General features: G+C 47.4%; 2 protein-coding genes and 1 pseudogene across 2 annotated transcripts; 2 read left to right on the top strand and 1 right to left on the bottom strand.

Moving 5' to 3' along the window:
- Positions 1–708: 708 nt before the first annotated feature.
- On the bottom strand, positions 709–3,789 carry LOC107307238 (girdin-like; the record flags this gene model as incomplete). Its single annotated transcript, XM_015850728.2, has 2 exons — positions 3,766–3,789; positions 709–1,806 (listed from the first exon to the last, which is right to left on the bottom strand). Coding segments are annotated over exons 1-2 (1,122 nt in total), but the record flags the coding sequence as incomplete, so codon positions are not given.
- Positions 3,790–6,090: 2,301 nt separating this feature from the next.
- On the top strand, positions 6,091–7,055 carry LOC107307239 (annotated as a pseudogene).
- Positions 7,056–11,591: 4,536 nt separating this feature from the next.
- LOC107307241 (olfactory receptor 14C36-like) lies at positions 11,592–13,017 on the top strand. The gene has a single exon (XM_032441733.1). It carries the CDS (start codon positions 11,827–11,829, stop codon positions 12,790–12,792), a length of 966 nt encoding a protein of 321 aa, XP_032297624.1. The 5' UTR covers positions 11,592–11,826; the 3' UTR covers positions 12,793–13,017.
- The last annotated feature ends 3,430 nt before the right edge of the window (positions 13,018–16,447 follow it).

Here is a 16,447-nt window from a genome sequence, read left to right on the forward strand (position 1 = left end):
ATGATCCATACATAACATCAGGCATGTTAGTCAACATGTCAATTAATATCATTTTGTGTCCCTCCATTCTGTTTAACCTTTCAGCTATTTTGACAATGGCTGAAGTATAACGATTAACTTCTGTAGTGCTTATAAATAAATTCAAGCTCCTGAAGTTTAGCAATTAGTTCATTAACAAGGGGTTTCCTTTCCCTTGGCCATATACTAATGCAAGTGCACTGGCATGCTTTTCTGGAGCAGCCCTTGTAAAGTCACGCCACATTTGTCGTGGTACACGGACTATCTCAGGATCATGTAATTGGTTCGGGTCATTGCGGTTGAAGTGGGAGCTGTATAGCATTTCCACCAGAGCATTTTCTCTCAAAGTTTGGATGCCTTTCTCTATATCAGTCCATTTCCTTTTCTCAGGCTCCAAGTCCCGTTTAAAGGGAATCTATCTCTTAACCGCTATCAACATCCGCTTCCAGAGGTGTAGTGACTGATCTTGGCATGTGCCAATACCTCTGTCCACACGTGCATCTCTGGAATGCTACCCAGTTGGCGAAGCTTCATTGCCATCAAGCCACACACTGCTGGCACCATTGTCCCAGCATCGAAAGTAACCAAGTGACCATATGTTCTTTTGGTTGACGTGTGTAATCCTTCTTAGATCCCGAATTTCACATCAGTTTTAAATCTATCTAATAATGGTCGTAATACTTTGCTCACCTTTTGCTCTATCAAGAGTTCCCAGGTGTTGATGGTGGTAACTGTGTTGATGAGGGCTGCCCCATCTATAAGTTTGGACTCGAGAAATTCTCGTAAAGAAAATCTAACTTTTGGCTCCTCTTCATCTGACTCTGACTCTTGTATTATTTCCTCTAGGTAACCCTCCTTCTTTTTCCTCTCTCCTAACTTCCTCTGCTCCTCATACTTCTTCTGCTCCTCTATCATCTTCTTATACCCCTCTAACATCCTCTGCTCCTCCAACTTCTTCTGGTCTTCTGACTCCCCCTGCTCTCCTGAGTCCCCCTGCTCTCCTGAGTCCCCTTGCTCTCCTGAGTCCTGCTCTCCTAACTCCCTCCGCTCTTCTAACTCCTTCTGCATTTTCTCTAACTGAGTTGAAAATTGTTTTACTTTTCGCCCTCTTACAGGGGCAACCAACATTGTATCTGGTGCCCCTGGTAGTTGGTCAAGGTGTGGTACATACGGTTCAGACTTGGGGATGTTCCCCTTGGACTGGAGGGTGCATAGCTTGGATCGGAGGAGATCGCGCTCGAACTCCAGGGTGTCGAACTCAGCCCTGAGGGCGTTGTACTTGGACTGAATTGTGTCGAACCCGGACTCGAGCGCGTCGTGTTTGAACTGGAGAGTGTTGCGCTCAGATTGGACGGCATCGTACATGGTCTGGAGGTTGTTACGATCGATCTTGATAGCATCGAACTGAACCTTGAGGTCGCTGTACATGGACCGGAGGACATCTCGCTCAGATCGGAGGGTGTTACACTTGGACTGGAGGATGTTGTGCTCAGACTGGAGGGCGTTGTAATCAGTCTGGAGGGTGTCACGCTCCGATGGGAGAATGTCGCGCTCAGACTGGGGGCAGCTATTCTCAGTCTGGAGGGCGTTGTGCTCGGACTGGAGAGTGTTGTGCTCGGACTGGAGAGTGCCGTGCTTGGACTGGAGAGCATTGTGCTCGGACTGGAGAGTGTCGTGCTCGGACCGGAGAGCGTTGTGCTCGGACCGGAGAGCGTTGTGCTCGGACCGGAGAGCGTTGTGCTCGGACTGGAGAGTGTCGTGCTTGGACCGGAGAGCGTTGTGCTCGGACTGGAGAGCGTTGTGCTCGGACTGGAGAGTGTCGTGCTCAGACTGGAGAGTGTCGTGCTCGGACCGGAGAGCATTGTGCTCGGACTGGAGAGTGCCGTCCTCGGACCGGAGAGCGTTGTGCTCAGACTGGAGAGTGCCATGCTCGGACCGGAGAGCGCTGTGCTCGGACTGAAGAGTGTTGAGTTTGGATTGCAGGGATTCTTTCTCATACCAATATGTGTCTCGTTGATATAGGAGGTCTTCTCTCTCAGCTCTGAGACTCTCTTTCTCATACCAGAATGAGTCTCGTTGTTGTAGGAGGTTATGGGCTTCAGCAAGGAGCTTCATTCGCAGCCTGAGACGCCCGCGCTCAGCAGTCAAAAACTTCCCGCTCAGAAAGGGAGGAAAATAGGCCCGATAAGCATTAGCTAGGCCCCAAGGCATTCTGTGCCGCCGGAGATCTGCCTGAGCCACAACATGCCGGTCTCAAAAGATGCGTCAACTCTTGGGATTCGTTAAGGGGTCAGGAGTATAAAGCGCCCATGGACACTAAAGAGGTCTGTCTTCGAAAAGGCTCTTCAAAGGCTCTCCACACTCCCTGCCAGATCAGTTTCTCGAATTCTAGGGAAGGGACGTCCTCCTGAGGTGATAAAGCAGAGACTGAGTAGGAGAGCACTACAATAAGCCAACAAGGTAAATTCAGGGAGATTAATTGACGAATCGACAGTGTGGTCCACTGGGACAACTGGTCAGTCGAAAGACTGCTTAAAGGATGCAAAGAAAAAAGGAAGGCGGAGATCTACATATCGGCTCAAAAACCACCAGTTCACGTACTATTGGTTGGCATGAGTGGCATTAGGTGCTCCCTCTTGGGGAGCTGCATGCAAAGATGAAGTAAGCGTGCTAAGGCGAGACAGCCTCGCGTAGCTCCTCGCCGAAGGACAGAGTCCTATGAACTTCATCAGGAAAAAGGCGGCTAGGCTGAAACAGGGTCCCAATATGTTTGGAGCAGCATAAAAGAGGACTTAATGAAAGTGCAGTACCTTATAAAGCAAGACTTCGTTCCGCGTAGGTAGAGAGAACGTTTTTGGTGTTCTTTTGTTTTTGGCATCAGAGAGAGAAAAAAATGAAAGTTTAAAATGCAAAGCTCTGTAGTGTTTAGAAAGAAAAACCGGAAGTATGTGTGTGTGTGTGGTGGCAAGGCTCAAGCGCGCAGGCGCAGAATCGCAAAACCTAAGATAGCGCGCTTAACAAACAACTGGTAGCCCTGGGTAAAAGCGAAAAGAGCAACAGAAGAAAACACAGAAAAAAACAGCAACTCAATTGCACGCATTCTCCACCAAAATCTGTCACGGTTTGACGAAAAAGTCCACTGCACCCGTGGACAGGGGTGCCGTGGGCCCCGCGGGGCCCTAGCCGAAAGGAAAAAGGTAGGAGGAAAGAAACAGCGACAACGATCTAGGAGCACGACTGAGGTACTAAATACTATATCGAAGTACAGGCGATAATAAAAAAGAATATAATGTAATTGAAAAGTGAGCAACGATCAGGCAAAATAGGAGAGAGAAGAGTCCCGAACGAGAGGCCTACTGTGAAATGTAGGCGAAGACGGTGGAAGGTCCCCCACACTCCCTGAACGCCAGAACTGCGAAAAGAGAGATCAGTCTAATCTGCAACCGAGTTAATATAGAGTCCAGGTCCCGTGACCTATCGTGTTGTTCTCTGGGAGATGTAGTTTTCTTCTGTAAGTAGCAGATTCAGTAAAATTATTCATGCTTTATATGATGTTATGATGTGGAATACTGATAGCAAAATTACAAAATTATTAAACCATGACAACCAGCAAGGCTAACCCTTTACGTTCTGGACATCCATAGCCCACGGCCATACATAACATACATATAGTGTCTAATGCCTAATGCCAATTTAATGCTGCGCAACAAAGCCTTATATACCATGACATGAGATCGCCCCGAGTACCTGTGGCTCATATGTCGCACCCATGTGTCCGTCCCCTGATGCACGCAGGCACTGCCTGAAACGCTGCAACCTGCCGGGGCTGGACCCACGCTGCCTCCCGGTGCCCTGCAGTGCTCCCCACAAAGAGCTTTCCAGATGAGGCATTTGCACTTCTGTGTTGGGGCACTAAGTTGTCTTTGTGAGGATTTATGAGTGCATACAGTAGTTCTGAGTTGATGGAGTGTTCTGGAATAGCTGAGTTACGGTTGTACGTTAGAAGTTAGTGGGCGAGGTGTTTAGGTATGTATGCGTACAGGTTCTCTCGCATGCATTGTGTTATGCATAGAGTGTGTACACGTCTGCGCAGGATTTAGGATGGTATGTAAGGAGTGTGACACATCAATAGATTGAGAGAAGACTTCATGGCATCCATGTTTGTGTCTCTCTCCCCAGGAAGGTCAAGGTCCCGGGATAAGTCGTGTTAATTGGTAGTTATGCCACTTCTGCTAGGCCAACACGATCTGTTAACAAACTGATATAGAAAAAGAGTAAATCTCAAAAATAAGAGTTAGGTATATGGGTCCATAACCAAGTAGGATGTGCGGTTATGATAAGGGAAGAACAACCTGCATACTGAAAGGAACACTGCCGAAGAAGCCGCCTAGAAACAGACTACTTCAATCAAACATGATGGGGTAAAAAGGACAGAGTTAGGAAGACTTTGAGCTTTTGCAAGGAAGACACCTGACTTCATCCCCACAACCACCAGAGGAAGACCCAGATACAAACAGCGCATGTGCCGGAGGGAGGGACAGAATGTAAATGAGTTCCTGGAAAATAATGAATATGTAGATGTGTTCCAGGAAATCTACTGAATAAGTATGAGTTTGGCTTTCAAATATGTAACATTCTGCTTGCTGCCGTGCAAGATAGGAGTGCTCCCGCTAGTACCTGGTGCTTTTGCAAATCAAAGCCATGCTTCTGGTATCAGTCTATCCACTGGCAAATAATTGATCTGACATCCAAGTGCATTTAGCAGAGATGACCCTGCTGTCTATAAGGAGCTTTCAGCCCTGGAGCCCCAGGGAAGTCTCCAGGGGAAGCAATGAGGAAGAGAAACTCAAATCCTCGGGTGTGCTGAGCTGGGCCGGGTTCATGGGACACAGGGAGCTCCTAAAACTGGGGAGCGCTGCAGAGAGAAAGCTGTGCCCAGGAGCAGCTCTTGTGCACAGCACAACCTGCAGCTGACAGAAGGAGCAGAGAAGAAGGGGAGAGAGGATGAGTACAGTGTGAGCAGACTGTGAGCTCGTGACAGGAGCATTGCTCTCATGCCATTAAACAGCAAGTCTCACTGCAGACCATGCAGCTGCTGTTCCTATAGGGTTAACTAAAACTGAGACATCCCATAGCAGATCTGGCTGCAGGCACTGCATGTTTCTTTCTAGTGAAAAAAGACTTCTGCTTTAGCTGAGGGCTTCCATGCTGCACTATGAAAGCACAGCCCTGAGGGTTACGTGTCCCAGCACGGCTGCAAGCTGTGCAGATGGGGCTGCAGGTGGGTGACCAGGGCTGTCCTGCATAGCAGGGTCCGTGCTGTGCCCCAGGGGCTGTGTCTTGGTATGGGACTCTGCCACCTGCCAGGCTGAGCACTCAGCCTGCCTGGGGAGCTGCCCAGGGCGCTGCAGGAGATGTCTGAGGGGAAGGAGCCCCCCGGCAGAGCTTGTGCTACCACAGCTGCTGCCTGGGGCAGGGGGATCACAGCTCCACTGCACAACAGAATGTTTGTAAGGGTACATTGCAAGAGAGCCAAGGCAAGGATTTTCCATTTCCTGTTCTGATGGAAGGGAAGATTGGAGGGAGAAATATAAAAGGGGCTGTCAATTTTGAACACAGCTCGGAGACTCCCCTATATTTCACCAATCAGTTAGCTGTTTTGTAAACAGTCACACAAGTTGTGCTTTCAGCCTCTTCTACCTATAAGGATACAATCAGCTTAGGTTATAGTTGTTTTCTGCAGACATTAATAGTTCACTTGTCCTGGAAAAAGGCAGATTTCTCTAAGACAAATTGAAGTGTAGAGAGGCTAGGGCTGGGGTATCAAAGAGTAGCTGGAGTAAAGACAAAAATACCAAAGAGGCTGCAGTATGATTAGGAAATGAGAAGAAAATAAGAGCTCAAGGGATGCTGAAGTTCATGAAAGTATATACAAGTTATGGAATTAAATAATTATATTCAAAAGGGAAAGGAAAATTTATATAGTATAGCAGGAGGAATGTCTCGAAAAATGGTCTAGACTTGTCATTATCTTCTGAACTCTGTGCTGGACTCCAAGCTCAACAACAGCAGATGCACAACAGCAGCTCGATCAGTGAGTTCCTCCTGCTGCCGTTGGCAGACACGCACCAGCTGCAGCTCCTGCATATCTGGCTCTTGCTGGGCATCTACCTGGCTGCCCTCCTGGGCAACGGCCTCATCAGCACAGCCGTAGCCTGCGACCGCCGCCTGCACACCCCCATGTACTTCTTCCTCCTCAACCTGGCCCTCCTCGACCTGGGCTGCATCTCCACCACTCTCCCCAAATCCATGGCCAACGCCCTCTGGGACACCAGGGCCATCTCCTACGCAGGATGTGTTGCACAGCTCTTTTCTTTGTCTTCTTTGTCTCAGCAGAGTGTTCCCTTCTCACCATCATGTCCTATGACCGCTACGTTGCCATCTGCAAGCCCTTGCACTACGGGATCCTGATGGACAGCAGAGCTTGTGCCACCATGGCAGCAGCTGCCTGGGGCACTGGGGTACTCCATTCCCTGCTGCACACTGCCAGCACATTTTCACTGCCTCTCTGCCAAGGGAATGCTGTCAAACAGTTTTTCTGTGAAATCCCCCAGATTCTCAAGCTCTCCTGCCCTGGCTCCTACATCAGGGAAGTTGGATTTCTCATTTTTAGTGTCATTTTATGCTTTGGGTGTTTTGTTTTCATTGTTGTGTCTTATGTGCAGATCTTCATGGCCATGCTGATGATGCCCTCTGAGCAGGGACGGCACAAAGCCTTCTCCACATGCCTCCCTCACTTGGCTGTGGTCTCCCTGTTTGTCACTACTGCCTTTTTTGCCTACCTGAAGCCCGCCTCCATGTCCTCCCCACTCATGGATCTGACAGTGGCACTTCTGTACTCAGTAGTGCCTCCAGCAGTGAACCCCCTCATCTACAGCATGAGGAACCGGGAAGTCAAGGATGCATTGAGGAAAGTGTTGACCAAATGTGTTTCAAAAGCAGTGAACTGCCCATCTTTTGGAATTCATGGCTTGTAATACAGATTTTTACTGAATCGAGCACTTTCCTTGTTTATTTTGTGCCATTTTATATGTGTAATTTATTCTTTCTTTTTTTTTTTTTTTTTTTTTTTTTAGAAATATTGTATTTTTTTTCACTATAATGTTATTACTGAAATCATTTGCTGTTCACCTTGTACCTTTGTAGTTTAGCCCAGACATGCTGTATATAGTGATACAGGCTCTCTGTGAACCATAACATAATAAAGGTCATGCAGTCACTCTGCCTGTCAACCTTCTTGTGAGACATTTCAGGAGCTGTCGGGGTCAGATGTTCTCAGAAACCCACAGTCCAGATGGAAGCACAGAGCTGTTCACCAGCAGCAGAGGCCAGCAGAGGCAGCTCAGCTGGTTTGCACACTGGTTGCCTGGTCCCCTCTTCCTCGTTCCCTGTGAGACCCTGCACACAACAAGTTCTTGGATGTGTGTTATCTTGTCAGAAGTTTCCAAGCTTCCTTCAGGACTTCTTCCATTTTGTACACAGCGGTGGTCACTGCCTCCAGAATGGTCTGTGGAGAGGGAAATAAGTCATGTAAGGGATGCTTGCTCTCTCTTTATCTGCCTGGCTGTGGTTTTGGTGTTCTTTCAAACCGTGGCACGTTCCATTTCAAAGTAGGCTTCTCAGGCTTCAGAAACCTCTCTCTCTCTCTTACTTTACTTGATTTAGTAGCCTCAATTTCAGTTAGATTGTATTCTATTGTGCTATCTTGCATTCTGATATCATAGTTTGTAATACACGTTTTTTCTCCTTAGATTGTTGCTGCTTCTCTGTTTGTCACCTTGAGCCAAGTTCCCGCCCCCCTACCCCCTTTCCCTTTTCCTTTCCCAGGTTTGTGGTTATGGGTCCCATGGGCCTACCGCCCCCCCTGTCATGGACACAGATTGATCTAGAGAACGGCATGACACATAGGCAGGTCATTGCTAGGAGAGATTGTTCTTTAAAGCATCACGTCATGTACAGAAGGTAATTCTAAAAGCAAGCTTGCCAGTTCTTTATTACCTAAGTTTTTTTCTGAGCAAGGAAAGATTTGAGATGCTGATTTGAGACTACTGCCATTGAGGCCATCCATCCTTCAGGCTGAGTAGTGAGAGAGCCAGGCACCTATGGACTGAAGGCAGGCAAAGAAGTGGGGCTTGCTGGAGGAAAAGCCAAGAGCCAGCCCCGAGGACTCTGAGAGCAGCCTGGGGAAGGGTTTCAGGGTGGAGGTTCCTGCACAGAAGTGACTCTTAGCTCAGGGCAGAGGTGCCAGCCAGGAGAGGTGGGCTGTGCAGATGGTAATGACCATGACAAGCAGCCTTTAGAGGAGGGGCCAGAAAAGGAGATTTTGGGAGGGGGATGTCAAATACAGAAAGTCGCCTGTCCTGTGACTGATTGTCACGGGTTACCTAGATGTGCCTATGCCCATGACAGGGGGAGCATCCTCTTAGGGCCCCCCGGGCCTGGAAAGGAAGGGAAAAAGGGGGAATGGGAAAAAAACAGCAGCAATCTAAGGAGGAAAAACTTATTTTACTAAATATGATATTGGAATACAAGATAACAAAATATAACATAATTGAGTCTAATAAATCGAACGAAACATAGAGAGAGTCCCTGTAAACCAAAAGGCCTACTGTGACTCTAGGCGACACAGCTGGAACGCTTCCCACTCCCCAAGAAGTTTGAGAGAGAGAGCTCCAGCCTGGGAACGAGATGATATAGCGTCCTGGTCCCATGACTTATCCCTGACCATGATGTTCTCTAGGATATGTTGTCTTCTTCTGTGAACTGCACATTCAGCAAAATCATCCATGCTTTACATGATGTTATGATGTGGAATACTGATAGCAAACTTACAAAATTACAAAACCATGACATTCCACCCCTTATTCTACAGTATTACAACTTTGTTAATATATTACCTATATACACATATGTAAAATTATGGTAGCTAAATAATACAATTAAATGTACCATAACTAAATGTATAACTAAAATAACTATAATACACTACACATGCAAATATATACATAGATACATAAAATTATTGACTGCACCCCCCCAGCATCAATTTCCCTTGTGGTACACATTGAACATCCCCATCCTTCTGCATTACCCACCAAGTGCACCCAGGTCCCTGGGCAAAGACAGTTCCACGGACAGGTTTTCCCTTTCCAGAAGCTGGAAGGACCCAAACAGCTTTTCCCAACATGTTCTTTACATGTATAACAGGGACCTTATCTCCTTCTATAGTGTGTAGGTGGCTAGATTGGCTAGGACCATCACGATTGACAGATCCTCTAGTATTGACCAACCAAGTGGCTTCTGCCAGATGCTTCTCCCAGTGCTTCAATGTTCCACCACCCATTGCTTTCAACATATTTTTCATCAACCCATTATATCGTTCAATTTTACCAGAAGCTGGTGCATGGTAGGTGATATGAGAAATCCACTCAATGCCATGATCTTTGGCCCCAGTATTTATAAGAGAATTTTTGAAATGTGTCCCATTATCATATTCAGTTCTTTCTGGGGTGCCATGTTGCCACAGGCCTTTTTTCTCATGACCCAGTATGATGATTTGGGCAGTAACATGGGGTACTGCATATGTTTCAAGCCAATCCATGGTTGCGCAGAAAAGAAGAACCAAACAATCTAGAGGACCACACAGTTGGAGAGGGAATCATGTCACAGAAGGCACGCTCTCTCTTTCACTGCCTGGCAGCAGGTGTGGGTGTGCTTCCAAGCTGTGGAGCCTTCAATTTCAAAGCAGGCTTCTCAGTCTTCAGAAACTTCCCTCTGTCTCTCTTATTTTACTTGATTTGTTAACCTCAGTTTCAATTAGATTGTATTATATTGTGTTATTCTGAATTCCATAGTAAGTGCAATAAGTTTTTCTCCTTAGATCATTATTGCTTCTCTGTTTGCTTCCTTGAGCCCAGTTCCCATCTCCCAACCCCTTTCCCTTTTGACCTTCCCATTTGTCAGGGGTGGGGGGCCCAAAGGCCTACTGCCTCCCCTTGTCATGGACATAGATTGATCTAGATAACTCCATGAAAACTGTTTACAAGCCCTGGTACTCTTCCAAGAGCACCCCAGGCTCCTTGGGCATCACCCAGTGTACGTGTGTGTGAGCAACTGCCTCCCTGCTGAAGGACCGAGGACTCAGAGCAGGAGTTCAAATGCAGGCAACTCCTTGTGCTCATCTGAACTTAACCAGAGGAATCCCAGCTCCTGTGGGTCCATGGGGAGCTGAATCCCATTTCAGCCGCAGGGTTTCCCTCTACAGATGAGAGGGATCCAGCCTCATCTGGATCACTGCCCTTCACAGGGAAAGTCCAACTGTCCCTGTCCTTGTCTGTGTGCCCTTTTAGTTTCTTTAAACAACCTCTGGAAGGACTCACTGTATGTCTGGAATTTCAAGTACAGTCATGATGCCATTGTCTTTCAGGAGCTGTTGTCCATGAAGACCCAGGGACATCTCATGGGAGACGATTGGGAAGTATAAAAATGACATCCACTGCTAGTGAGCTGAGCTGGACTCTTGGGAAACACAGAGCTAATAAAAGTGGGCAGTGCTGCAGGGAGACAGCTGTGCCCAGGAGCCACTCTTGTGCACAGCACAGCAGGGCTGGAGCATGATCTGCAGGTGATATGAGGATAGAAGTGAAGGGAGAGACAGCTTACGGGATGTATAAGGTGTGAGCAAGCTAACAGCTTACTGGAGGAGCACTGATCGCATGCCATGACATGGTAAGTCTCACATCAGGCCATGCAGCTACATTTAATACGGGGATAAATAAATCTGACACATCCCATAGCAGATATGGCTGCAGGCACTGCATGTTTCTTTCTTGTGGAAAAAGACTTCTGCTCCAACTGAGGGCTTCTGTGCTGCGGCATCAGAGCCCAGCCCTGAGAGCTGCATTTCCCAGCACGGCTGCAGGCTGTGCAGCCGGGGCTGCAGGCGGGTGCCCAGGGCTGTCCTGCAGAGCAGGGTCCCTGCTGTGCCCCAGGGGCTGTGTGCCGGGTATGGGACTCTGCTGCCTGCCAGGCTCAGCACTCAGACTGCCCGGAGAGCTGCTCAAGGCACTGTGGGGAGACGTGTGTGGGGAAGGAGACCCCTGGCAGGGCTTGTGCTGCCACAGCTGCTGCCTTGGGCAGGGGGATCACAGCTCCACTACACAACAGAATGTTGGTAAGGGTACATTGCAAGAGCCAAGGCAGGGATTTTCCATTTCCTATTTTTAAGGAAGGGAAGAGAATTTCAGACAGAATTCTAAAAGGGCTGTCAACTTTGTACACAGCTCTGAGATGACCCAGTATTTCTTCATCCATTGGCTGTTTTCTGAACAGTCCCACATGTTGTGCTTTCAGCCTCTCCTTCCTAAAAGGATACAATCAGTATCAGTTATCATCATTGTCTGCAGGCATGAATAATTCACTTGTCCTGCAAACAGGCTGATTACTCTAAGACAAATTAATGTGCAAAAAACTGGAGATTGGATCTCGAAAAGAAGCTGAAGAAAAGAGGAAAATATCCAGGAGGCTGGGATATGATTAGGAAATGAGGAGAAAGTAAGACTTTCCTAATATTCTACTCCTTAAGAGATGGTTCATATTCAAGAAAATAAAAACAAGAACTGGAGTTAAATGATCATTTTCCAAAGGGAAAGAAAATATAGAGTATAGCAGGAGGAGTGTGCCAGAGAATGGTCTGGACTTGTCATTATCTTCTGCACTCTGAGCAGGACTCCAAGCCCAAAACAGCAGATGTCCAACAGCAGCTCCATCAGCGAGTTCCTCCTCCTGCCGTTGGGAGACACACGGCAGCTGCAGCTCCTGCACTTCTGGCTCTTGCTGAGTATCTACCTGGCTGCCTTCCTTGGCAACGGCCTCATCAGCACAGCCGTAGCCTGCGACCAGCGCCTGCACACCCCCATGTACTTCTTCCTCCTCAACCTGGCCCTTCTCGACCTGGGCAGCATCTCCACCACTCTCCCCAAAGCCATGGCCAACGCCCTCTGGGACACCAGGGCCATCTCCTACGCAGGATGTGTTGCACAGCTCTTTTTCTTCGTCTTCTTTATCTCAGCAGAGTATTTCCATCTCACCATCATGTCCTATGACCGCTATGTTGCCATCTGCAAGCCCCTACACTACGGGACCTTGATGGACAGCAGAGCTTGTGCCACCATGGCAGCAGCTGCCTGGGGCACTGGGGTACTCTATTCCCTGCTTCATACTGCCAGCACGTTTTCACTGCCTCTCTGCCAAGGAAATGTTGTCAACCAGTTTTTCTGTGAAATCCCACAGATTCTCAAGCTCTCTTGCTCAGGCTCCTCCCACAGGGAAGTTGGATTTCTCATTTTTAGTGTCATTTTATGCTTTGGGTGTTTTCTTTTCATTGTTGTGTCCTATGTGCAGATCTTCATGGCCGTGCTGAGGATGCCCTCTGAGCATGGACGGCACAAAGCCTTCTTCACATGCCTCCCTCACCTGGCTGTGGTCTCCGTCTTTCTCAGCACTGCCTTTTTTGCCCTCCTGAAGCCCTACTCTATTTCCTCCCCTCTCCAGGATCTGACTGTGGCACTTCTGTACTCAGTGGTTCCTCCAGCAGTGAACCCCCTCATCTACAGCATGAGGAACAGGGATGTCAAGGATGCATTGAGGAAAGTGATGACCAAATGTGTTTCAAAAGCAGTGAACTGCCCATCTTTTGGAATTCATGGCTTGTAATGCAGCTCTTTACTGATTCAAGCTGTCCTTTATTATTTGGTTTGTGCCATTTTATCTGTGTTCTCATTCTTCTTTAAATATATTGTAATGTTTTCACTACTAAGTCATTAATGAAACCAGTTCCTGTTCAGCTTGTCCCTTTATAGTGTAGCCCAGACACACTGTACATAATGTACCAGGCTCTCTGCCTCTGTGAACCTTAACAGAATAAAGGAAATGCAGTCACTCTGCCTGTCCTCCTTCTTGTGAGACGTTTCAGGACCTGTACTGGTCAGACGTTCTCAGAAACCCACAGTCCAGCAGGAAGCACACTGCTGTTCATCAAACTGTGCAATGGCTTCAGTCTGCAGCAGCTGACTGTCTCCTGGCAGCAACACTTAATGAGATGTTGTTAGGAAGGTTCAGCCTCTACAGTCACATCACCAACATCCGCCTTTGATTTTATGACCCAGGTCACATAAGATGAGGCATTACTTCTGAAGCAACTCTTATCTGAGTTAACAGTTAGATGACCTGAGAGGTCATTTCTAACCTAAATGATGCTGTGATGGGGAGATCACTGCAGGGGAGGCTGTTGGATAAGCAGCCTGAAAAATCAGACCATGTCACATTTCACTTATTCGGTGTTTGACTGCTGCAAAAGATGGAGTATTTCTTTTTTTATGTCATCATTCCAGCTGAGGGATTTTCCTGAGGAGAACATTTCACACGAAATTGCTATCAAGTGTCATCCACCTGCTTTGCATTGATCTGAAAGACAGTCTGTACCTCACCTCAGTCAAGATTCCTCACAATTTGTTGGTTCTTTCCAAAAGAACCCCAGAGTAGGGATAATGCCACATTACATTTAAGTGTAGTGAATGAGGCAGCACTGATCAGATCTGACAAATACTGCACAGAGCAGAAGCAGCCCAAAGGAAACTCTTCCAGCTGGCTGCTCTCTAGGCCATATCCAACGTAAACATTCAAGTGTTCTTCTCAGAGATGACCCACAGCAGCTCTCCTGTTTATGGGAAATGCCCCATGAAAGCTGTGACCAGCTGGCTGCTCTGTCAGATGAAGCACTTCAAATTGGCATATGATGTTTCCTTGTAGAATCCTTGAGTTGTTTGCAGTTCTAAGCCATTTATCAGCTCTCTATTATTTTTTTCCTTTCATCCAAATAAAACAAGCCTCCCTGTCATTGAAGCCATGACAGGAGGCTGGATCATCATGGGAAGAAAACCCATAGGACATCTTTGTTCTGCTGAAGCTCGGGCACACAGCCCAGTGACTTCAGAACTTAATCAGGTAACTTCAGCCAATTTTCACTCCCAGCCTTGGATTCCTTTCAGGTACTGGAATATAATCACCCACCCTAGGGGAATTATCTGCTATGTTCTCTTTTCCGCAAGGAAGCATGACGCAATCACTGCAGAAACCAGAGATAATTACTCTGAAGTCAAACACAAATTCCATTCAGCTTTTGGCCACCTGTATTCAAACTATTTAATAACATTGGTCTCCCCCCCAGTGCCTGAGTTTAAGCCTGTTTCAATTGGCTCCGCTGTGCATTATTAGAGTCTCAAGGTTTCTCTCCATGAAGTTAGCAGCTCTCCAATGAAGCACCCAGGCTTGACTACGGCTCTAATGTAGGGGATAGCAAGAGGCTGCCTCAGAGGGAATAGGGCCTATGAGAACAGGGAAGATATATACAGTGCTTTAGTTAGATCCCAAGAAAAGTGAAGGTACTCTTGTCTAATCAATGCCATTTGTAAACCATGGGTCAAGCAGAGCTAGCTGCATGTTGGTGGCTGGTTCTAATGCTGTTTAGAGTGGGCTGGTTTCAAACAGCTCCTAACTCTCCTAATCTCAGAAATGGTTCTTGGTGAAAATAAGGCCAATCGAGAGCACACCTGGTCCTCCCACCCAGCTGCCCTGGGGCTCCCGTTCTGCAGAACTCTCATGGCCATTCCTTTTTCCCAGACCCTGTAGGGTCATTGTTGGAGAGAGTGACACTGAATGTGAATCAGATTCACACTAATGATTTTCCGCTCTACTACAGATAAGCAGCAGCTTAGGTATACAGGAGATCCACCACACACATATCTCCAGGTAGCTCTGAGGCATGAGGTGAGGAAAACGACTTGGGAAACTGGAATTTGACTTGAGGCTGAATAATGCCTTCTCTCCAGGCAACATGTGATGTGCAGGCATTTGGACTCAAGGCCTCATCCTTCTTCCTGAACAATATTTCAGGGTTCCTGCAATGACTGTACACGTACTGAACATTTCAGTCTCTGGTGTATGCAGAGGCAAGTAGGTCTAGCCTTATAAACACACTGATGTCCAATTCACTAGGCCTTGGTACGCATGTGGTTAATAAAACTGATTAAAATATTTGCATGACAGAACTCAGCTTAGGAAGCATTTGACTGATGACTGATGACTGATGACATTCACTAGAGTTATAAGGCTGTGGTAGATGGGAGTGGTGTTTGTAGCTCATTATGACCATGGGACTTAGTGGTACCTTATCTGCAAACCTGGATATTTGCAGTCTTGTGCGAACAACATGGCAAGTAAACTCTGCTTCTGCTGGTGGGTGAGGCTTCCTCGTCCTCTGGCTAAAAGCAGCTAGTAGGGTCTTCCTTTGATTGACTTAGTGGAGGTTCACAGCTTTCAGCCTAAGGTGTCAGCAAACTTGGCCACTGGTGCTGAGCAAGTCACATTAAGTTCTGTGTAACTATTATACAATATAATGCCCTTGTAAGCTTTGATTTGTAGCTCACTATGAATGCTAAACAACCTCAGTCTTATTGGGCTATAGGCCAATATACTTGGGAATGTACTTCAGCAATTGTAGAGGCTGAGTTATCAGTGCTGGGTTGTTGAGATGGACTTGAGATGTAAGCAAACAGCCCCCCCACAGAGTGGAGGCCCAGTGTGAGGTCAGTCCCAGTGCTGGGTCAGCACTGCTTGCCCAGTGGCACAGCTTTGGAGCTAAGGGCCATGGATGTGACATCGCCCTCCGATGTCGTAAAGAACTTCTTCCTTAGACCCAGCCTAAATCTCCCTTCTTATAGAATCACAGAGTCATTAGGGTTGGGAAGGACCTCCAAGATCATTAGGACCCCATAAGACCACATAGGACCCCATAAAGACCACATAAAAGCCACATAGGACCCCATGAGGACCCCATAAGGACCCCATAAAGACCACATAGGACTCAATAAAGAACACATAAGAGCCACAAAGGATCCCATAAGGACCCCATAGGACCACATAGGACTCCGTAAGAACCCTATAGGAGCCAAATAGGACCCCATAAATCCTCCATATGACCCCGTAAGGACCACATAGGACCACATAGGACCCCATAAGGACCCCATAAGGACCCCATATGGACCACAAAGGACCCCATAAAGAATCACAGAATCACAGAAATATAAGGCGCTGGTGGATATTGGTGCACAGTGCCCCCTGATGCCCTCCTGTCATGAAGGGACAGAATCAATCCATATTTCTGGAATGACTGGGGGCTCTCAAGAACTGACTGTGCTGGAGGCTGAAATAAGCCTCACTGGCAAAGACTGGCAAAAACATCCTATTGTGACTGGTCCAGGGGCTCCATGTATACTGGGTATTGATTACCTCAGAAGGGGGCATTTCAAGG

The sequence above is a fragment of the Coturnix japonica genome, unplaced genomic scaffold, assembly GCF_001577835.2.
Source record: "Coturnix japonica isolate 7356 unplaced genomic scaffold, Coturnix japonica 2.1 chrUnrandom518, whole genome shotgun sequence".
NCBI classification, from domain to species: domain Eukaryota; kingdom Metazoa; phylum Chordata; class Aves; order Galliformes; family Phasianidae; genus Coturnix; species Coturnix japonica.